At 46.0% G+C, this 23366-nt stretch overlaps 1 protein-coding gene across 1 annotated transcript in view; it reads right to left on the reverse strand.

Moving 5' to 3' along the window:
- Positions 1 to 23366, reverse strand: part of LOC137341338 (glutamate receptor ionotropic, NMDA 2C-like) — a 707538-nt gene that overhangs the window by 392543 nt on the left and 291629 nt on the right. The window contains exon 7 of the mRNA XM_068004462.1: positions 20704 to 20829. Coding sequence (XP_067860563.1) covers positions 20704 to 20829 — 126 coding nt within the window. The remainder of the gene's footprint in view (positions 1 to 20703; positions 20830 to 23366) is intronic.

Consider the following 23366-nt stretch of genomic DNA (forward strand, 5'->3'; position numbering starts at 1 on the left):
ATGGTGCAGGAGGGAAGGCTTTAGATTCCTGGGCATTGGGACCGGTTCTGGGGGAGGAGGGACCTGTACAAGCTGGACGGGATGCACCTCAACAGGGCCAGGACCAATATCTTCATGGGGTGGTTTGCTGGTGCTATTGGGGAGGGTTTAAACTAGCATGGCAGGGGGATGGGAAACTGAGCATAGATTCAGGAGTCTAGTGAATAAGGCAGATGAGCTGAGGGCACAGAGAGACACGTGGTAGTGTGATATTTTAGCAATTACTGAAACATGGCTTAAAGAGGGGCAGGAATGGCAGTTCAACGTTCCTGGTTTCAGGGTTTTCAGATGAGATAGAGAGGGGGATAAAAAAGGAGGGGGGGGTGGTCGCAATATTGGTTAAAGGAACAATTACAGCTGTGAGGAGGGATGACATGTTAGAAGGATTATTAAATGAGGCCGGATGGGTTGAGCTAAGGAATAAAGAAAGGGGCAGTCACACTGCTGGGAGTGTACTATAGACCCCCAGTCAGAGGGAGATAGAAGAGCAAATAAGTAGGCAAATTTCTGAGAAGTGCAAAAACAATAGGGCAGTAATAGTAGGGGATTTCAATACCCTAATATTAACTGGGATACAATCAGTGTAAAAGGTATCGAGGGTGCAGAATTCTTAAATTGCATCCAGGAGAACTTTTTTAGCCAGCAGGGAGCAAGCCCAAGAGGGGGGGGACAGATCTGGATTTAGTTTTAGGGAATGAAGCTGGGCAGGTAGAAGGAGTATCAGAGGGAGAGCATTTTGGTGGCTCTGATCATAATTCAGTTAGATTTAGCATAGTTATGGAAAAGGACAGGGATAAAATAGGAGTAAAAGTTCTCAATTGGGGAAAGGCCAATTTTATTAAACGGAGGAGTGATTTAGCGAAAGTGGACTGGAACCAGCTACTTGGAGGCAAATCAGTGTCAGAGCAATGGGAGGCATTCAAGGGGGAGATTCAAGGGGTGCAGAGTAAACATGTCCCCACAAAGAGAAAGGGTGGGACTGCCAAATCTAGACCCCCTGGATGACCAGGAGCTCACTGGATAGGATAAGGCAAAAAAAGGGAAGCTTATGTCAGATATCTAGAGCTCAATACTACAGAAAGCCTCGAGGAGTATAGAAAGTGCAGTGGTGAAATTAAAAAGGAAATTAGGAAAGTAAAGAGAGGGCATGAAAAAATACTGGTGAGTAAAATTAAGGAAAACCCAAAAATGCTCTTTATATATTTATAAAACAAGAGGATAACGAAGGAAAGAGTAGGGCCTATTAGAGACCAAAAAGGTAACCTGTGTGTGGAGGAAAAGATGTGGGTCTGGTTCTTAATGAATACTTTGCTTCTGTCTTCACAAAAGAGGGGGACAATGCAGAGATTGTAGTTAAAGAGGAGGAGTGTGAAATATTGGACGGGATAAACATAGTGAGAGAGGAAGTATTAAAGGATTTAGCATCTTTGAAAGTAGATAAATCACCAGGCCCGGATGAAATGTATTCCAGGTTGTTAAAAGAAGCAAGGGAGGAAATAGCGGAGGCTCTGACCATTATTTTCCAATCCTCCCTGGATACAGGCGTGGTGCCGGAGGATTGGAGGACTGCTAATGTTGTACCATTGTTTAAAAAGGGAGAAAGAGATAGACCCAGTAATTACAGGCCAGTCAGTATAACCTCAGTGGTGGGCAAATTATTGGAATCAATTCTGAGGAACAGGATAAATCGTCATTTAGAAAGGCACGGAGTAATCAAGGACAGTCAGTGTGGATTTGTTAAGGGAAGGTTGTGTCTGACTGACTTGATTGAATTTTTTGAGGAGGTAATAAGTAGTGTACATGGATTTTAACAAGGCTTTTGACAAGGTCTCACATGGCAGACTGGTCAAAAAAGTAAACGCCCATGGGATCGAAGGGAAAGTGGCAAATTGGATCCAAAATTGGCTCAGTGGCAGGAAGCAAGGGGTGATGGTCGACGGGTGTTTTTGTGACTGGAAGGCTGTTTCCAGTGGGGTGCCGCAAGGCTTGGTACTGGGTCCCTTACTTTTTGTGCTATATATAAATGATTTGGACTTGAATGTTCAGGGCATGACCAAGAAGTTTGCAGATGATACAAAAATTGGCTGTGTGGTTGATAGTGAGGAGGAAAGCTGTAGATTGCAGGAAGATATCAATGGACTGGTCAGGTGGGCAGAAAAGTGGCAAATGGAATTCAATCCAAAGAAGTGTGAGGTAATGCATTTGGGGAGAGCAAACAAGGCAAGGGAATAGACAACAAATGGGAGGATACTGAGAGGTGTAGAGGAGCAGAGAGACCTTGGAGTGCATGTCCACAGATCCCTGAAGGTAGCGGGACAGGTAGATAAGGTGGTTAAAAAGGCATACGGGATACTTTCATTTATTAGCTGAGGAATAGACTATAAGAGCAGGGAGGTTATGCTGGAACTGTATAAAACACTGGTTAACCCACAGCTTGAGTACTGTGTACAGTTCTGGTCACCACATTACAGGAAGGATGTGATTGCAGTAGAGAGGGTGCAGAGGAGATTTACGAGGATGTTGCTAGGGCTGGAGAATTTTAGCTATGAGGAAAGATTGGATAGGCTGGGGTTGTTTTCTTTGGAACAGAGGAGGCTGAGGGGAGATTTAATTGAGGTGTATAAAATTATGAGGGGCCTAGATAGAGTGAATGGGGAGGACCTATTTCCCTTAGCAGAGAGGGCAGTGACCAGGGGACATAGATTTAAAGTAATTGGTACAAGGATTAGAGGGGAGCTGAGGAGAAAAGGGGTTGGAGTATAAGAGTTTGAAAGTCTTGCTACAATTGTACTGGGCTCTGGTGACCACACCTGGAGTACTGTGTACAGTTTTGGTCTCCTTACCTAAGGAAGGATATACTCGCCTTAGAGGCAGTGTAACGAAGGTTCACTAGATTGATTCCTGGGATGAGAGGGTTGTCCCATGAGGAGAGATTGAGTAAAATGGGACTATAGTCTATAGAGTTTAGAAGAATGAGGGATGATCTCATTGAAACATATAAAATTCTGAGGGGGCTTGACAGGGTAGATGCTGAGAGGTTGTTTCCCCCTTGGCTGGAGAGTCTAGAACCAGGGGGCATAGTCTCTGGATAAGGGGTCGGCCATTGAGATGAGGAGGAATTTCTTCACTCTGAGGGTTGTGAATCTATGAAATTCTCTTCCCCAGAGGGCTGTGGATGCTCAGTCATTGAGTATATTCAAGACTGAGATCGATGGATATTTGGACTCTAGGGGAATCATGGAATATGGGGATAGGGCGAGAACATAAGAACATAAGAAATAGGAGCAGGATTAAGCCAAAAGGCCTCTCGAGCCTGCTCTGCCATTCAAAAAGATCACAACTGATCTTCGACCTCAACTCCACTTTCCTGCCCGATCCCCTCGAATCTATGTGATTTAAACCAAGGAACTATAGACTAAGACTGAGCGAAGCATAAAGGGAAACAGACGAAGAATCAAAACAAGGCAAGGAGGGGCGCCGAGGGTAAGTCAGTAAGTATTTAGTTCATTGGTTAGTGTTTTTAATGGTTAGTGTTTTTAGTGGTTAGTGTTTTAGTGTTTAGTTAGTGTTTTTAGTGGTTAGTGTTTTTAGTGGTTAGTGTTTTAGTGTTTAGTTAGTGTTTTTAGTGGTTAGTGTTTTTAGTGGTTAATGTTTTAGTGTTTAGTTAGTGTTTTTAGTGGTTAGTGTTTTTAGTGGTTAGTGTTTTTTAATGGTTAGTGTTTTAGTGTCAGATAAACAGTAAATTGCCTTAAAGCTAAACAAACAGTTGAAATAACTGTGAGCTAACCTGGCAGGACAGCTGGGGCCTGTCTCATGCACATCCTGAGCCATGTGGGAACTACAGAACACTTCATGTGTCCTGGAAAACCACATGGGCAGGAAGTGCCTCCAACTACTCGAGCTCGAGCTCAGGGTTTCTGAGCTCGAGGGGTGACTGGTGTCACTACAGTGCATTCGGGAACTGAGAGTTTTGTGAATAGCACGTTTCAGGAGGTGATTACAGAGAGTTCAGGAGGAGAGGGAGTGGGTGATCACCAGACAGATTAGGAGGAACAGGGAAGCAGGGCAGGAGTCCCCTGGAAGTGTAGCACTCACTAACCGGTATTCAGTGTTGAATCCCAGTGAGGGTGTTGACACCTCGGGGGAGTGCAGTCAGGAGCAAATCCACAGCACCATGGGAGATTCAGCTTCACGGGGCACGGGGGGGGGGGCACAAAAAATTCAGTTGTTACAGGGGATTCGATAGACGGGGGATAGACAGGAGTTTCTGCAACTGCCAACACGAGTCCCACACGGTGTGTCCCATTGCCTCCCTGGTGTCAGAGTAAAGGACATCACAGAGAGGGTGCAGGACATACTGTGAGGGGAAGGGGAACAGCCAGAAGTCATGGTCCATGTAGGAACCAATGATATTGGAAGGAAAAGGGTTGAGGTCCTGCAGTCAGAGTTTCAGGGGCTAGGGAGGAAGTTAAAAAGCAGGACTTCAAAGGTAATAATCTCTGGATTACTCCCAGTGCCACGTGCTAGTGAGAATAGGAATAGTAGGATAAGACAGGATAATGCATGACGGGAGAAATGGTGCAGGAGGGAAGGCTTCAGATTCCTGGGGCATTGGGATCAGTTCTGGGGCAGGAGGGATCTGTTCAAGATGGACGGGTTGCACCTCAACAGAGCTGGGACCAATGTCCTCGCGGGGAGGTTAACCAGTGCTGTGGGGGAGGGTTTATATTAATTTGGCAGGGGGATGGGCACTAAGATGAAACATTGGAGAGGAGAAACAAGGTGCAGAGGAATGGGAGGGACAAATAGTAACTGGAATAAAGAATAGTTCAGAAATAGGAGGGATCAGACGGGCAAATGTGAGACAGTCTAAGATGTGCATGTGTGTGAATGCACGTAGCGTGGTAAATAAGATTGGTGAGCTACAGGCTCAAGTCATCACATGGGACCATGATATAGTGGCAATAAAAGAGACCTGGCTCAAAGAAGGGGAGATTGGGTACTTAATATTCCTGGCTACAAGGTATTCAGGAAAGATAGAGAAGGAAAGAAAGGAGAGGGGGCGGCAGTATTGATCAAATAAACTATTAAAGCACTGGAAAAGGATGATGTAGTTGAGGGGTCAAAGCCAGAATCTATTTGTTTAGAACTAAAGAACAAGAGAGGAGCTACTATACTACTGGGTGTATACTGTAGGCCACCAAATAGTGGGAAGGAGATAGAGGAGCAAATTTACAGGCAAATTACAGAAAGATGCAAGAACTATAGAGTAGTGATAATGGGGAGCTTCAATGATCCCAATATATACTGGGACAGTAACAGTGTAAAGGGCAAAGAGGGGAGGAATTCCTGAAATGTGATCAAGAGACCTTTCTGGAACAGTGTTTCTCCAGCCCCACCAGGAAGGAAGCAGTGCTGGAGCTAGTTCTGGGGAATGAAGTGGGGCAGGTGGAGCATGTTTCAATGAGGGAGCATTTGGGGAACAGTGATCATAATATCATTAGGTTTAGAATAGGAAAAGAACAAGGAACAATCAAATATGAAAATACTTAACCGGAGTTAAAAAGGGATCTTTCCCAGGTGGATTGGAGTCAAACATTGGTCGGCAAAACAGTAACTGAACAATGGGAGGCCTTCAATGAGGAGTTGGTTCAGGTACAGAGTAGACACATTCCCACGAAGGGGGAAAGGAAGGGCATCCAAAGATAGAGCTCCCTGGATGACGAAAGATATAAAAAGGAGATCATCTTGTGGAGGCACAGGGGATGGCTGAGGCACTAAATGAATAATTCATATCCATCTTCACTAGGGAAGAGGATGCTGCCATTGTAGCAGTAAAGGAGGAGGTAGTACCAATACTGGATAGGATAAAAATAGATAAAGAGAAGGTACTTAAAAGATTGGCAGTAGTCAAAGTAGAAAAGTCACCCGGTCCAGATGGGATGCATCCTAGGTTACTGAGGAAAGTAAGGGTGGAAATTAGAACCATAGAAAAGATACAGCACAGAAGGGGGCCATTCGGCCCATCGTGTCCGCGCCGGCTCGAAGAACAACCAGGTGCCCATTCTAATCCCACCTTCCAGCACCCGGTCCGTAGCCCTGCAGCTTACAGCACTTTAGGGGCAGGTCCAGGTACTTTTTAAAAGAGTTGAGGGTCTCTGCCTCTACCACCAATTCGGGCAGTGAATTCCATACACCCACCACCCCTCTGGGTTAAAAAAGTTTTTCCTCGTGTCCCCTCTAATCCTTCCACCAATCAGCTTAAATCTATGTCCTCTCGTTCTTGAACTCTCCGCTCGGGGAAACAGGTACTTCCTGTCTACTCCATCTGGACCCCTCACAATTTTGTACATCTCAATCAAGTCTCCCCTCAGCCTCCTCTGCTCCAAGGAAAACAACCCCAGTCTATCCAATCTCTCCTCGTAGCTGCAATTTTCAAACCCTGGCAACATTCTTGTAAATTTTCTCTGCACTCTCTCCAGAGCAATTACATCCTTCCTGTAATTTGGTGACCAGAACTGTGCACAATACTCCAGCTGTGACCTTACCAGCGTTTTATACAGTTCCATCATTACATCCCTGCTATTGTATTCTATACCTCGGCTAATAACGGAGAGCATTCCGTATGCCTTCTTCACAACCTTATCTACCTGTACTGCCACCTTCAGGGACCTGTGCACATGCACTCCAAGGTCTCTCACTTCCTCGACCCCTCTCAATATATTCCCGTTTACTGCCTATTCCCTTTTACTGTTTGCCCTCCCTAAGTGCATTACCTCACACTTCTCCAGGTTAAACTCCATTTGCCACTTTTCCGCCCACTCCACCAACCCATTGATATCTTCTTGGAGTCTACAGCTATCCTCTTCACTATCAACTACACGGCCAATTTTTGTATCGTCTGCAAATTTGCCAATCATGCCCCCTACATTCAAGTCCAAATCATTAATATAAACCACAAACAGCAAGGGACCCAACATTGAGCCCTGTGGCACACCACTGGAAACGGATTTCCATTCGCAAAGACATCCATCGACTTTTACCCTTTGTTTCCTGTTACTGAGCCAATTTTGGATCCAATTGGCGACATTTCCTTGTATCCCATGGGCTTTTACCTTTCTGACCAGTCTGCCATGTGGGACCTTGTCAAATGCTTTACTAAAATCCATGTAGACAACATCCACTACACTACCCTCATCAATCCTCCTTCTCACTGCCTCAAAGAATTCAATCAGATTTGTAAGGCATGACCTTCCCTGAACAAATCCATGCTGACTATCCCTGATTAAACCGTGCCTTTCCAAGTGACAGTTTATCCTATCTCTCAGTATTGATTCTAATAGTTTGCCCACCACCGAGGTAAGACTGACCGGCCTATAATTGTTCGGCCTTTCCCTCGTACCCTTTTTAAACAATGGTGCTACGTTTGCAGTCTTCCAGTCCTCCGGTACCTCCCCTGTATGTAGTGAGGATTGGAAAATGATCCTCAGAGCATCCGCTATTTCCTCCCTGGCTTCCTTCAATAGCCTGGGAAACAATCCATCCGGCCCTGGTGACTTATCAACTTTCAAGGATTCCAGTCCCTCTAGTACTTCCTCTCTCGTTATGTTTACCTTATCCAATATTTCACACCTCTCCTCTAACTACTACGTCCAGATCATTCCTTTCCTTTGTGAATACGGAGACAAAATATTAATTTAAAACCCTACCCACATCCTCTGCTTCTACAGTTACCCTTATCATCCCTGATAGGTCCCACCTTTTCCTTGTTCTTAATATACTGATAAAACATCTTTGGGTTTTCTTTAATCTTACTAGCTAATATTTTTTCATGTCCTCTCTTTGCTTTCCTTATTTCCTTTTTTATGTCATCCCTGTACTTTCTATACTCTAGGCTTTCTGCAGTATTTAGTTTTCTGTGACAGTCATAAGCTTTCTTTTTCTGCTTTATCTTGCCCCGTATACTTCTAGCCAACCAGGGGGCTCTAAATTTGGCAGTGCCACCCTTTTTTCTTTGAGGGGATGTGTCTGCATTGTACCCACAGAATTTCACCTTTAGTGCCTCCCACTGGCTTGCCACTGATTTCTCCTCAAGTATTTGTGTCCAGTCCACTTCTGCCAAATCACTTTTTAGTTCTGTAAAATTTGCCTTCCCTCAATTTAAAACATTACTCCTGATTTAACTCTGTCCTTTTCCATAATAATGCTAAAACAAACTGGATTGTGATCACTATCCCCAATATGTTCACCCACTGTCACTTCACCCACTTGCCCATCTTCATTTCCCAGGACTGAATCTAGAATTGCCTGCCCTCTTGTTGGGCTTGTCACGTACTGGTTAAAAAAGTTCTCCTGGACACCGATCAAGAATTTTGCGCCCTCTATGCCCCTCACACTGTTTGAATCCCAGTTGATGTTCGGGTAGTTGAAGTTCCCTACTATTACTGCCCTCTTATTTTTGCACTCAGAAATTTGCCTCCATATTTGTTCTTCTATCTCCCCTTCACTATTCGGGGGTCTATAGTTCACTCCTAGTAGTGTGACTGCCCCTTTTTTATTTCTTAGCTCAACCCATACGGCCTCGATTGATGATCCATTCAGCAAATCATCCCTTCTCACAACTGTAATTGATTCTTTAACCAATAATGCTACCCCCCCTCCTTTTTATCACCCACTCTATATCCTGCCTGAAAACTATATCCAGGGATATTGAGCTGCCAATTATCCCCCTCTTTAAGCCAGGTTTCCGTTATAGCAATGATATCAAGCTGCCATGTGTCTATCTGTGCCCTTAGCTCATCTGCTTTGTTTGTAATACTCCTTGCATTGAAGTATATCCCCTTTAACCCCGTCAAATTCCTGTGCTGAACACTATTTAACCTTTGCTTCTTTTGCCTTTCTGAGTCACTAACTACGTCACTAACTGCTTTTCTACTTCCCGTTTCCTGGTCTGATTTTGTCCTATCTGTACCTGCCCTTTGGTTCCCATCCCCCTGCCATACTAGTTTAAACCCTCCCCAACAGAACTAGCAAATGCCCCCACGAGGATATTGGTCCCGGCTCTGCTTGGGTCCAACCCGTCCAGCTTGTACCGGTCCTGCCTTTCCCAGAATCGGTCCCAATGCCTCAGGAATTTAAACTCCTCCCTCCTACACCATCTCTCAAGCCTCACATTCATCTGGTCTATTCTCCTATTTCTGCTCTCGCTAGCACGTGGTACTGGGAGTAATCCTGAGATTACTACCTTAGAAGTCCTGCTTTTTAATTTATTTCCTAACTCCCTATATTCTGCTTGCAGGACCTCATCCCTGTTTTTACCGATGTCGTTGGTACCGATATGGACCACGACCTCTGGCTGTTCACCCTCCCACTTCAGAATGTCCTGCAGCCGCTCCGTGACATCCTTGACCCTAGCACCAGGGAGGCAACATACCATCCTGCAATCACGTCTGCGGCTGCAGAAACGCCTGTCTGTTCCCCTTACGATGGAATCCCCTATCACTATTGCTCTCCCATTCTTTTTCCTCCCCTCCTGTGCAGCTGAGTCTCTCGTGGTGCCACGGTCTTGGCTCTTGCTGCTTTCCCCTGATAAACCATCTCCCCCAACAGTATCCAAAGCGGAATATCTGTTTGAGAGGGAGATGGCCCCAGGGGCAGAAGGGTCAGTAACCAGAGGACACAGATTTAAGGTGATCGGCAAAACAGCCAGAGGCGACATGAGGAAACATTTTTTTATGCAGCGAGTTGTTATGATCTGGAATGCGCTGCCTGAAAGGTTGGTGGAAGCAGATTCAATAGTAACTTTCAAAAGGTAATTGGACAAGTACTTGAAGGGAAAAAACTTGCAGGTCTATGGGGAAGGAGCAGGGGAATGGGACTAATTGGTTAGCTCTTTCAAAGAGCCGGCACAGGGGCGATGGACCGAATGTCCTCCTCATGTGTCGTACCTTCTATGATACTATGAATCCTGGCCATGGTCCCAATCTATTAAAAAAAGGAACAGAAATCCTTCTTTTGAGGTTCACACCCGCCACGGTGAGGGCTCACTGGGCGTCAGCTGATACACTGGATCCTGTCCAGGGGTGTCCCCATCCATGACTCAGCCCCCCGCCCCCCCGCCCCCTGCCCCCTGCCCCTTGGCCTCTGCCCCACCCCCTACTCCCTTCCCCCTGCCCCCTGCTATCCTTTCTCATCTGAGGTACAGACAGCGGTTCTGCTCCTTACAGGAAACGTCTGGAAATGACGGTGATCGGCACAACCAGATCTGTGCCGTTCTCAGTGGGGTTACCCCCCCACCCCCGATCTCCACTTGGAGATCCAGCAGGAGACCAGCAAAATCCCAGAGAAACTTCAGGGTCAACATCTCAAGACCACGGCCATTCCTGCAGGACTGGTCTTGAGATCTGGAGCAGGGCCGTCGATGGGCCTTCAGGAAGCTGCTCCCTTGCTGGATATAGCAGCGAGGCAGTACGGGAAGGTGAGCTCAGTGCTGGTGCCATCTCCTACTGTGTCTTTCACCCCTTCCCACGGACAAATCCATGAAAACAGCACACACACTGTGATAAATTTCAACACCAGTTTCAGTACATTTCTGATGGATAATTGGGGCATAAAAATGTTTGCGGCAGGAAGATCTGACAGGAGCCTATAGTGTTGGATTCCTGCCATTAAATCGCTGGCTTCATTTACCTGACCCTTCCCGTGATCTGTCTGCCATTTTAACACTGCTCTCAGTGCATCTTAGACTGGCAGTTATAGATGTAACTGTTGTCACGATCAGCTGAGACAGTGAGAGGAAGTGAAGAGATTGTCAGTTTCAAGAAGTGGAGAGTCTCAGCTCTCCCGGTTCTCGAAAGGGAAAAGAACAGGTCAACAGATGGAATTTAGGCGACCAAGCCTCACCCCTGTTCCCACAGGTAACCAGACCAGTAACGGAGGAGTTACAACGAGGCTCCTGTCTCTACCAGATCGGTCATTGAGACGGCTGTTGGGCATGGTTCTGTGGCGTGGAAAGGCTGGAAGGGGCTGTACAGTCGGAGCCACATCATGTGTCACTAACAGTTCCAGCCGGCTGTCCCTTTACAACTTTGCCATTCAAAAAAGGCTGGACTTTAACGTTGCTGGTGAGGAGGCCCTGACTCCGTTCAACGCCAGACTCCACAGAGGAAGCATCACAGGACACGGGGGGTGTATCATGGGCCTGGGGTGAGGAGTCAGGACACGGGGGGTGTATCATGGGCCCAGGGTGAGGAGTCAGGACACGGGGGGTGTATCATGGGCCCAGGGTGAGGAGCCAGTACACGGGGGGTGTATCATGGGCCCAGGGTGAGGAGTCAGGACACGAGGGGTGTATCATGGGCCCGGGGTGAGGAGTCAGTACACGGGGGGTGTATCATGGGCCCGGGGTGAGGAGTCAGTACACGGGGGGTGTATCATGGGCCCGGGGTGAGGAGTCAGTACACGGGGGGTGTATCATGGGCCCGGGGTGAGGAGCCAGTACACGGGGGGTGTATCATGGGCCCGGGGTGAGGAGCCAGTACACGGGGGGTGTATCATGGCATTGACTGCTCCTTGGCCGTGAATTACCCAGTCATCTGCTGCAGATTGCAATGGGATTGCCACTGGTCAATTGCTTCCTGTGGTGAAGATTGGAGTCACAGAGAACCTCATTTGTGACTTTGGTTCGGTTGACTTTGGTGCTAAGGGAGGGGCAAAAACCTGATTGGAGAGATTCCAGGAGAAAGTTGGGGGAGAGATCTCAGAGGTAACAACATGTGCAATGACGATATCTGTGCAGGCCCTTCTCCATGTAGGGAGGGGCCTCTGTGGGGCCAGGCAGCTGCTGCTGGGCAGCCCGCTCTCCCCTCTTTACTCCTCCTCCTCATTGTAAGGTGCACTGGGACTAAACTCCTCATCCGGATGGAAGTGGTGGAGAGGGATTGAGAGTCCCACTGCCAATGGCACAAAGCCACGGCAAAGTAAACAACAAAAGGAAAAGCACAAAAAAATCCGACCAAACCTCAGAGTGAGATGGTTTTATGGCCGCACTGCAACTCTGGCGCCAAGATAAACGGCCATGGATCACCATCAGGGAAACAGAAATAACAAAAATTGGGCCATGTACAGTTGGGTTCAACCTGACTCACAGAGGTTGATAATGTCAGGTTTCCACCCCAACAGACCCATTCCTCCTCTTATAAATGATAAAAAGGGTGGGAGAGAGAAAACAGATAACTACAGGCCTCTCAGTCTAACGTCAGTTGTGGGGACACTATTAGAATCTGTCATTAGAGACAGAGTTACTGAGGGCTTGAACTGATCAGACAGAACCAATATGGCTTTATGGGCAAGTCATGTCTGACTAATCTAGTTGAATTTTTTGAAGAGGTCAGGGAGTAAGGTAGATATCAATGTTATCTATATGGACTTCCAGAAGGCATTCGATAAGGTTCAACACAAGAGATTATTAGCAAAAATGAGAACGCGCAGAATTGGAGGCTGGAGACATGGTGCAAGAGGGATTCAGATTCTTGGGGCATTGGGACCAGTTCTGGGGCAGGATTGACCTGTTCAAGAAGGACGGGTTGCACCTCAACAGAGCTGGCACAATGTCCTCGCGGGGAGGTTCACTAGTGCTGTGGGGGAGGGTTTAAACTAATTTGGCAGAGGGATGGGCACCAGGATGTAGCATTAGAAAGGAGAAACAAGATGCACAAAGGATTGGGAGAGACAGATAGCACGAGAGTAAGAAATAGTACGGTATTAGGTGGGATCAAACTAAGAGAGAATGCGAGAAGGTCTAAGATAGGTTTCCAGTGCATGTGTATAAACGCACAAAGCGAGGTAAATAAGGTTGGTGAGCTGCAGGCACAAATAGCCACATGGGAATATGATGTTGTGGTGATAACGGAGACCTGGCTCAAAAAAGGGCAGGATTGGGTACTAAATATTCCTGGATACAAGGTGTTCAGGAAAGAAAGGCAGGGGGAGGGGTGACAGTATTGATTAAGGAGAATATTGCAGTGCTGGAGAGAGAGGATGTCCTGGAGGGGTCAAGGACAGAATATATTTGGTTAGAGTTAAGAAACAATAGAGGTGCCATTACACTACTGGGTGTATTCTATAGGCCACCAACTAGTGGGAAGGTGATAGAGGAGCAAATTTGTAGGGAAATTACAGAGAGATGCAAGAACCATAGAGTAGTGATAATGGGAGACTTCAACTATCCCAATATAGACTGGGATAGTAATAGTGTAAAGGGCAGAGAGGGGGAAGAATTTCTGAGGTGTGTTCAGGAGAACTTTCTTGATCAGTACGTTTCTGGCCCAATGAGGAAGGAGGCATTGCTGGATTTGGTTCTGGGGAATGAGGTGGGCCAAGTGGAGCAAGTGTCAGTGGGGGAGCATTTAGTGAACAGTTTAGATTAGCTATGGAAAAGGGCAAGGAGCAATCTAGAGTAAAAATACTTAAATGGAGGAGGGCCAGTTTCAGTCGGTTGTGAATGGATCTGGCCCGGGTAAATTGGAATCAAAGATTGGCAGGCAAAACTGTAATTGAACAATGGGCGGCCTTTAAAGAGGAGATGGTTCAGGTACAGTCTACGTACATTCCCACGAGGGGGAAAGGTAGGGCAACTAAACCACAGAGCTCCATGGATGACGAGAGATAGAGAGTAAGATGAAGCAGAAAAAGGGGCTGTATGACAGATGTCAGGTTGATAACACAAGTGAGAACCAGGCTGAATATAGAAAGTTCAGAGGAGAAGTGAAAAAGGAAATAAGAGGGGCAAAGAGAGAGCATGAGAATAGACTGGTGGCCAACATAAAAGGGAATCCAAAAGTCTTCTACAGGAATGTAAACAGTAAACGGGTAGTAAGAGGAGGGGTGGGGCCGATTAGGGACCAAAAGGAGATCTACTCATGGAGGCAGAGGGGATGGGCGAGGTATGAAATGAATAATTTGCATCTGTCTTTACCAAGGAAGATGTGGCCAAAGTCACAGTAAAAGGGGAGGGAGTTGAGATTCTGGATGAGTTAAAAATTGATAAAGAGGGGGTACCAGAAAGGCTGGCTGTACATGAAGCAGATCGTGATGTGGAGATGCCGGTGATGGACTGGGGTTGACAATTGTAAACAATTTTACAACACCAAGTTATAGTCCAGCAATTTTATTTTAAATTCACAAGCTTTCGGAGGCTTTCGGAACGTTCACCTGACGAAGGAGGAAGCCTCCGAAAGCTTGTGAATTTAAAATAAAATTGCTGGACTATAACTTGGTGTTGTAAAATTGTTTACAAATGAAGCAGATCAGTCACCCGGTCCGGATGGGATGCATCCTAGGTTGCTGAGGGAAGTAAGGGTGGAAATTGCAGAGGTACTGGCCATAATCTTCCAAACATCCGTAGATACTGGGGTGGTGCCAGAGGACTGGAGAATTGTGAATGTTACTCCCTTGTTCAAAAAAGGGAGTAAGGATAAACCCAGCAACTACAGGCCAGTCAGTTTAACCTCAGTGGTGGGAAAGCTTTTAGAGATGATAATGCAGGGATGAATTTAATAGTCACTTGGACAAGTGTGGATTGATTAGGGAAAGAGTTTTTTGATGAGGTAACAGAGAGGGTCGATGAGGGCAATGCGGTTGATGTGGTGTATATGGACTTTCAAAAAGCGTTTGATAAAGTGCCACATAATAGGCTTGTCATCAAGATTGAAGACCATGGAATAAAAGGGGCAGTGGCAGCATGGATACAAAATTGGCTAAGTGATAGGAAACAGAGAGTAGTGGTGAACGGTTGTTTTTCAGACTGGAGGGAGGTGTACAGTGGTGTTCCCCAGGGGTCAGTGCTGGGACCACTGCTTTTCTTGATATATATTAATGACTTGGACTTGGGTGTACAGGGCACAATTTCAAAATTTGCAGATGGTAGAAAACTTGGAAGTGTAGTGAACAGTGAGGAGGATAGTGATAGACTTCAAGAGGATATAGACAGGCTGGTGGCATGGACAGACACATGGCAAATGAAATTTAACACAGGGAAATGCAAAATGATACATTTTGACAGGAAGAACAAGGAAAGGAATTATAAACTAAATGGTACAATTCTAAAGCGGGTGCAGGAACAGAGAGATCTGGGGGTATATGTGCACAAATCTTTGAAGGTGGCAGGGCAGGTTGAGAAAGTCGTTAAAAAGCATACGGGATCCTGGGCTTTATAAATAGAGGCATAGAGTACAAAAGCAAGGAAATCATGATGAACCTTTATAAAACATTGGTTCAGCCACAGCTGGAGTGTTGTGTCCAATTCTGGGCACCGCACTTTAGGAAGGATGTGAAGGCCTTAGAGAGGGTGCAGAAAAGATTTACTAGAATGGTGCCAGGGATGAGGGACTTCAGTTCCGTGGATAGACTGGAGAAGCTGGGGTTGTTCTCCTTAGAGCAGAGAAGGTTGAGAGGAGATTTGATAGAGGTATTCAAAATCATGAAGGGTCTAGACAGAATAGATAGAGAGAAACTGTTCCCATTGGCGGAAGGGTCAAGAACCAGAGGACATAGATTTATGGTGATTGGCAAAAGAACCAAAGGTGACATGAGGAAAACTTTTTTTAAGTAGTGAGTGATTATGATCTGGAATGCACTGCCCGAGGGGGTGGTGGAGGCAGATTCAACCGTGGCTTTCAAAAGGGAACTGGATAAGTACTTGAAAGGAAAGTTTTGCAGGGCAATGGGGAAAGGTTGGGGGAGTGGGACGAGCTGGATTGCTCTTATGAAGAGACGGCATGGGACAAATGTCCTCCTTCTCTGCTCTACCCATTCTCTGATAGCCTTTGGACTTCGGTTGGAAATTGGTTGGAAGGCAGGAGACGGAGAGTGGGGATACAGGGTAGGTACTCTGATTGACGGGATTTGACTAGTGGTGTTCCAAGGGTCTGTACTGGGCCCTCAACTTTTCACCATATTTATCAATGACTTGGTGAAGGAATAGAGAGTTGTATATCCATTTGCAGAGGACGCTTAAGTTAGGAGGGACAGTAAGTACTGCAGATGGGAGCAGGAAGTTACAAAGGGACATAGACAGATTACATGAGTGTGCAAAACTATGACAGATGGATTTCAATGTGGGCAAGTGTGAGGTCATCCACTATGGACTCTAGAAAGATAAATCTGAATATTTTACAAAATCATGTGAAGCTGTAGAGATGCAGAGGGATTTGGGAGTTCAAGACCACAAATCATAGTATCATAGAAGGTAGAAAACAGGAGGAGCCCATTCGGCCCATCGTACCTGTGCTGGCTCTTTGAAAGAGCGATCCAATTAGTCTCATTCCCCTGCTCTTTCCCCGTAGCTCTGTAAATTTTCTCCTTTTCAAGTGTTTATCCAATTCCCTTTTGAAAGTTATTATTGAATCTGCTTCCACCGCCCTTTCAGGCAGTGCATTCTAGATCATAACAACTCGCTGCATTAAAAAATGTTTCCTCATGTCGTCTCTGGCTCTTTTGCCGATCACCTTAAATCTGTATCCTCTGGTTACTGACCCTTCTGCCACTGGAAACAGTTTCTCCTTATTTTCACTGTCAAAACTGATCATGATTTTGAACACCTCTATCAAATCTCCCCTCAATCTTCTCTGTTCTAAGGAGAACAATCCCAGATTCTCCAATCTCTCCACATAACTGAAGTCCCTCATCCCTGAACCATTCCAGTAAAGTGCGGTGCCCAGAATTGAACACAATACTCCAGCTGAGGCCTAACCAGTGTTTTATTAATGTTCAGCATAACTTCCTTGCTTTTGTACTCGATGCCTCTATTTATAAAGCCCAGGATCCCATCTGCTTTTTTAACAGCCTTCCCAACTTGTCCTGACACTTTCAAAGATTTGTGTACACACACCCCCAGATCTCTCTGTTCCTGCACCCCCTTTAAAATTGTGCCCTTCAGTTTATATTGCCTCTCCTCATTCTTCCTATCGAAATGCATCACTTCACACTTCTCTGCATTAAATTTCATCTGCCATGTGTCTGACCATTTCACCAGTCTGTCTATCATTAAAAACTAGTAGAAAGGTACAAAAAGTAATCAAAAAAGGCTAATGGAATGTTGGCCTTCACCTTAAGGGGGTTGGAATAGAAAGGGGTGGGAGTTGTACTTCAGTTGTATAGAGCCCTGGTCAGACCCCATCTGCAGTGTTGCATTCAGTTCCGGGCACCGCACCTTAGGAAGGATCAAACAAGGGGAGGATTGGGAACTTAATATTCCTGTCTACAAAGTATTCAGAAAAGATAGGGAAGGGAAAAGAAGAGGGGTGGGGTGGGGTGTTGGCAGCATTGATCAAAGATACTGTTACAGCACTGGAAATGGTTAATGTACTTAAAGGTTCAAAGATAGAAGCTATTGATTAGAATCAAGGAACAATAGGGGAGCTATTACACTGCTGGGTGTATACTGTAGGCCACCAAATAGTGGGAAGGAGATAGAGGAGCAAATTTGCAGGCAAATTACAGAAAGATGAAATAACTATAGAGTAGTGATTATGGGGAGCTTCAATTATCCCAATATAGACTGGGACAGTAACAGTGTAAAGGGTAAAAAGGTACAGGAATTCATGAAATGTGTTCAAGAGAACTTTCTGGATCAGTATGTTTCTAGCTCAACGAGGAAGGAAGCAGTGCTGGAACTAATTCTGGGAATGAAGTGGGGCAGGCGGAGTATGTTTCAGTGGGGGAGCATTTGGGGAACAGTGATCATAATATCATTAGGTTTAGAGTAGTTATTGAAAAGGACAAGGAACAATCAAACATGAAAATACTCAATGAAGGAGGTCTAATTTCAGTGAGTTGAAAGGGGACCTGGCCCAGGTATGAGAGGCGATCTTATTGAAACATATAAGATTGTGAAGGGTCTTGATCGGGTGGATGCAGTAAGGATGTTCCCAAAGATGGGTGAAACTAGAACTAGGGGGCATAATCTTAGAATAAGGGGCTGCTCTTTCAAAACTGAGATGAGGAGAAACTTCTTCACTCAGAGGGTGGTAGGTCTGTGGAATTTGCTGCCCCAGGAAGCTGTGGAAGCTACATCATTAGATAAATTTAAAACAGAAATCGACAGTTTCCTAGAAGTAAAGGGAATTAGGGGTTATGGGGAGCGGGCAGGAAATTGGACATGAAGCTGAGTTCGGATCGGTCAATGCCCTGTGGGTGGCGGAGAGGGCCCAGGGGCTATGTGGCCGGGTCCTGCTCCGACTTCTTGTGTTCTTTAGATTTGTGGTTGGGATCAGATCAGCCATGATCTTATTGAATGGCGGAGCAGGCTCGAGGGGCCGATTGGCCTACTCCTGCTCCAATTTCTTATGTTCTTATGTTCTTAAATACTGACAGGTAAAACAGTAAATGAGCAATGGGAGTTCATCAAAGGAGGAGTTGGTTCAGGTACAGAGTAGACACATTCCCACAAGAAAGGACGTCCATCTAAAGATAGAGCTCCCTGGATGACCAAAGATATAGAGATTAAAATGAAACAGAACAGGAGGCTTATGATAAATGTCAGGCTCATAATACAGTAGAGAATCAAGCAGAATACAAAAAATATAGAGAACTGAAAAAGGGAATAAGAGGGGAAAGAGAGAATATGAGAATAGATTAGCGGCTAACATAAAAGGGAAGCCAAAAGTCTTTTATGAACATATAAATAGTAAAAGGGTAATCAAAGGAAGGGTGGGACCGATTAGGGACAAAAGAGATCTTCTTGTGGAGACAGAGGACATGGCTGAGGCACTAAATGAAAACTTCACATCGGTCTTCACAAGGGAAGAGGATGCTGCCATTGTAGCAGTAAAGGAAGGGGGTAGTACCGATACTGGATAGGATGAAAATAGATAAAGAGGAGGTACTTAAAAAATTGGCAGCATTCAAAGTAGAAAAGTCACCTGGTCCAGATGGGATCCGTCCTAGATTACTGAGGGAAGTAAGGGTGGAAATTGCGGAGGCTCTGGCCACAATCTTCCAATCTCCCTTAGATATGGGAGTGGTGCCAGAGGACTGGAGGATTGCAAATGTTACACCCCTGTTCAAAAAAGGGGAGAGTGATAAACCCGGCAATGACAGGCCAGTCAGCCTAATGTTGGTGATGGGGAAACTCTTTTAGAGACAATAATCCGGGACAAAATAAATTGGCACTTTGAAAAATATGGGCCAATAAATAAAACTCAGCAGGAATTTGTTAAAGGAAAATCATGTTTGTCTAACTTGATGGAGTTCTTTGATGAAGTAAAGGAGAGGGTTGATGAGGGTAGTACGGTTGATGTTGCGTACATGGACTTTCAAAAGGCATTTGATAAAGTGCCACATAATAGACTTGTTAGCAAAATTAAAGCCCATGGGATTAAAGGGACAGTGGCTAGGGGACAGAAAGCAGAGAGTAGTGGTGAATGGTTGTTTTTCAGACTGAAGGGAAGTTTACAGTGGTATTCCCAGGGGTCAGTATTAGGACCACTGCTCTTTTTGATATATATTAATGACCTAGGTTTGGTATAGAGGGCATAATTTCAAAGTTTGCGGATGACACAAAACTCGGAAATATAGTAAACAATGTGGAGGATAGTAACAGACTTCAGAAGGACAGAGACAGACTGGTGAAATGGGCAGATACATGGCAGATGAAATTTAACACAGAAGTGCGAAGTGATACATTTTAGTAGGAAGAATGAGGAGAGGGAATATAAACTAAATGGTGCAATTTTAAAGGAGGTGAAGGAACAGAGAGACCTGGGGGTATATGTATTCAGATCTTTGAAGGAGGCAGGGCAGGTTGAGAAGGCTGTTAAAAAAGCCTAGGGGATCCTTGGCTTAATAAACAAAGGCATCGAGTACAAAAACAAGGAAGTTATGCTTAACCTTTATAAAACACTGGTTAGGCCTCAGCTGGAGTATTGTGTTCAATTCTGGGCACCGCACTTTAGGAAGGATGTCAAGGCCTTAGAGAGGATGCAGAAGAGATTTACTAGAATGGTGCCAGGGATGAGGGACTTCAGTTACGTAGATAGACTGGAGAAGCTTGGGGTTGTTCTCCTTAGAACAGAGAAGGTTAAGGGGAGATTTGGTTTTGACAGAGTAAATAAGGTGAAACTGTTTCCAGTGGCAGAAGGGTCGGTAACCAGGGGACACAGATTTAAGGCAAAAGAACCAAAGGGGGCTGAGGAGAATTTTTTTTTACACAGTGAGTTGTAATGATCTGGAATGCACTGTGTGATGGTAACAGATTCAATAGTAACTTTCAAAAGGGAATTGGATAAATAGTTGAAGGGGAAACATTTGCAGGGCTGTGGGGAAAGAGCAGGGGAATGGGACTAATTGGATAGCTCTTTCAAAGAGCCAGTACAGGCACGATGGGCCGAATGACCTGTTCTAAGTTGTATCATTCTATGATTCTTTGAAAAGGTTGTGAATGCTGGCGGACAATTGGAGCTTTCAAGGTTGAGATGGATTGATTTTATTTGAGTAATGGATATTGATCAAAGGCGGGTAAATGGAGTTGAGGCCCAGACCAGCCATGATCTAATTGAATGGTGCAGCAGGCACGACGGGCTCAATGGCCTCCTTCTGTTCCTATGTTCCTATTTTAATTCCCACAAGTGGCTTCGCTCCAGCCACTACAGCTCACTGACAACTTACTTTTGCCATTCTTGAGGTTTCGGTTGTATCCAACGGGACTGAAGTATTCGAATATAAAGACGGTGAGGGCGACCACGGTGAGACACATCACAAACATCATCACCCACACTGCGGGGCTGTAGGGCTCTGTGGACAGAGGAATGGCAGCTGAGTTCCTTCAACACACAGCAATCATGGGGCCCTCCAATTACTCAAAGCAGCAGGCATCGCACCTCCTGAAGAATGACTCACAAAATGGAAACAAAATGCTCTGAAGCAGCATCAGCAAACTCTCCCTGTGTGAACTCAAATCATCATCAGGACTCAAGAACATCCAGCCAATAAGGCTGCATTCCACAGGTAATCAACACCTCAGACAGGTGATCAATACCTGAGACAGGTGATCAATACCTGAGACAGGTGATCAATACCTGAGACAGGTGATCAGTGCCTCAGACAGGTGATCAGTGCCTCAGACAGGTGATCAGTGCCTTAGACAGGTGATCAATACCTGAGACAGGTGATCAGTGTCTCAGACAGGTGATCAATACCTGAGACAGGTGATCAGTGCCTCAGACAGGTGATCAGTGCCTCAGACAGGTGATCAGTACCTGAGACAGGTGATCAGTGCCTCAGACAGGTGATCAGTGCCTCAGACAGGTGATCAATACCTGAGACAGGTGATCAGTGCCTCAGACAGGTGATCAATACCTGAGACAGGTGATCAATGCCTCAGACAGGTGATCAGTGCCTCAGACAGGTGATCAATACCTGAGACAGGTGATCAGTGCCTCAGACAGGTGATCAGTGCCTCAGACAGGTGATCAATACCTGAGACAGGTGATCAGTGCCTCAGACAGGTGATCAGTGCCTCAGACAGGTGATCAATACCTGAGACAGGTGATCAGTGCCTCAGACAGGTGATCAATACCTGAGACAGGTGATCAATGCCTCAGACAGGTGATCAGTGCCTCAGACAGGTGATCAATACCTGAGACAGGTGATCAGTGCCTCAGACAGGTGATCAGTGCCTCAGACAGGTGATCAATACCTGAGACAGGTGATTAGTGCCTCAGACAGGTGATCAATACCTGAGACAGGTGATCAGTGCCTCAGACAGGTGATCAGTGCCTCAGACAGGTGATCAATACCTGAGACAGGTGATCAGTGCCTCAGACAGGTGATCAATACCTGAGACAGGTGATCAGTGCCTCAGACAGGTGATCAGTGCCTCAGACAGGTGATCAATACCTGAGACAGGTGATCAGTGCCTCAGACAGGTGATCAATACCTGAGACAGGTGATCAATGCCTCAGACAGGTGATCAGTGCCTCAGACAGGTGATCAATACCTGAGACAGGTGATCAGTGCCTCAGACAGGTGATCAGTGCCTCAGACAGGTGATCAATACCTGAGACAGGTGATCAGTGCCTCAGACAGGTGATCAGTGCCTCAGACAGGTGATCAATACCTGAGACAGGTGATCAGTGCCTCAGACAGGTGATCAATACCTGAGACAGGTGATCAATGCCTCAGACAGGTGATCAGTGCCTCAGACAGGTGATCAATACCTGAGACAGGTGATCAGTGCCTCAGACAGGTGATCAGTGCCTCAGACAGGTGATCAATACCTGAGACAGGTGATTAGTGCCTCAGACAGGTGATCAATACCTGAGACAGGTGATCAGTGCCTCAGACAGGTGATCAGTGCCTCAGACAGGTGATCAATACCTGCGACAGGTGATCAGTGCCTCAGACAGGTGATCAATACCTGAGACAGGTGATCAGTGCCTCAGACAGGTGATCAGTGCCTCAGACAGGTGATCAGTGCCTCAGACAGGTGATCAATACCTCAGACAGGTGATTAGTGCCTTAGACAGGTGATCAGTGCCTTAGACAGGTGATCAATACCTGAGACAGGTGATCAGTGCCTCAGACAGGTGATCAGTGCCTTAGACAGGTGATCAGTGTCTCAGACAGGTGATCAGTGCCTTAGACAGGTGAACAGTGTCTCAGACAGGTGATCAGTGCCTCAGACAGGTCATCAGTGCCTCAGACAGGTGATCAATACCTGAGACAGGTGATCAGTGCCTCAGACAGGTGATCAGTGCCTCAGACAGGTCATCAGTGCCTCAGACAGGTCATCAGTGCCTCAGACAGGTGATCAATGCCTCAGACAGGTGATCAGTACCTGAGACAGGTGATCATTGCCTCAGACAGGTGATCAGTGCCTGAGACAAACGATCTGACCTGAGACAGGTGACCAGTGTCTCAGACAGGTGATCAGTACCTGAGACAGGTGATCAATGCCTCAGACAGGTGATCAATGCCTCAGACAGGTGATCAGTACCTCAGACAGGTGATCAGTGCCTCAGACAGGTGATCATTGCCTCAGACAGGTGATCAGTACCTGAGACAGGTGATCAGTGTCTCAGACAGGTGATCAGTGCCTCAGACAGGTCATCAGTACTCAGACAGTTGAACAGTGCCTGAGACAGGTGATCAGTACCTCAGACAGGTGATCAGTACCTGAGACAGGTGATCAGTGCCTCAGACAGGTGATCAGTGCCTCAGACAGGTGATCAGTGCCTGAGACAGGTGATCAATGCCTCAGACAGGTGATCAATGCATCAGACAGGTGATCATTACCTGAGACAGGTGATCAATGCATCAGACAGGTGATC

The sequence above is a fragment of the Heptranchias perlo genome, chromosome 23, assembly GCF_035084215.1.
Source record: "Heptranchias perlo isolate sHepPer1 chromosome 23, sHepPer1.hap1, whole genome shotgun sequence".
Lineage (NCBI taxonomy): Eukaryota > Metazoa > Chordata > Chondrichthyes > Hexanchiformes > Hexanchidae > Heptranchias > Heptranchias perlo.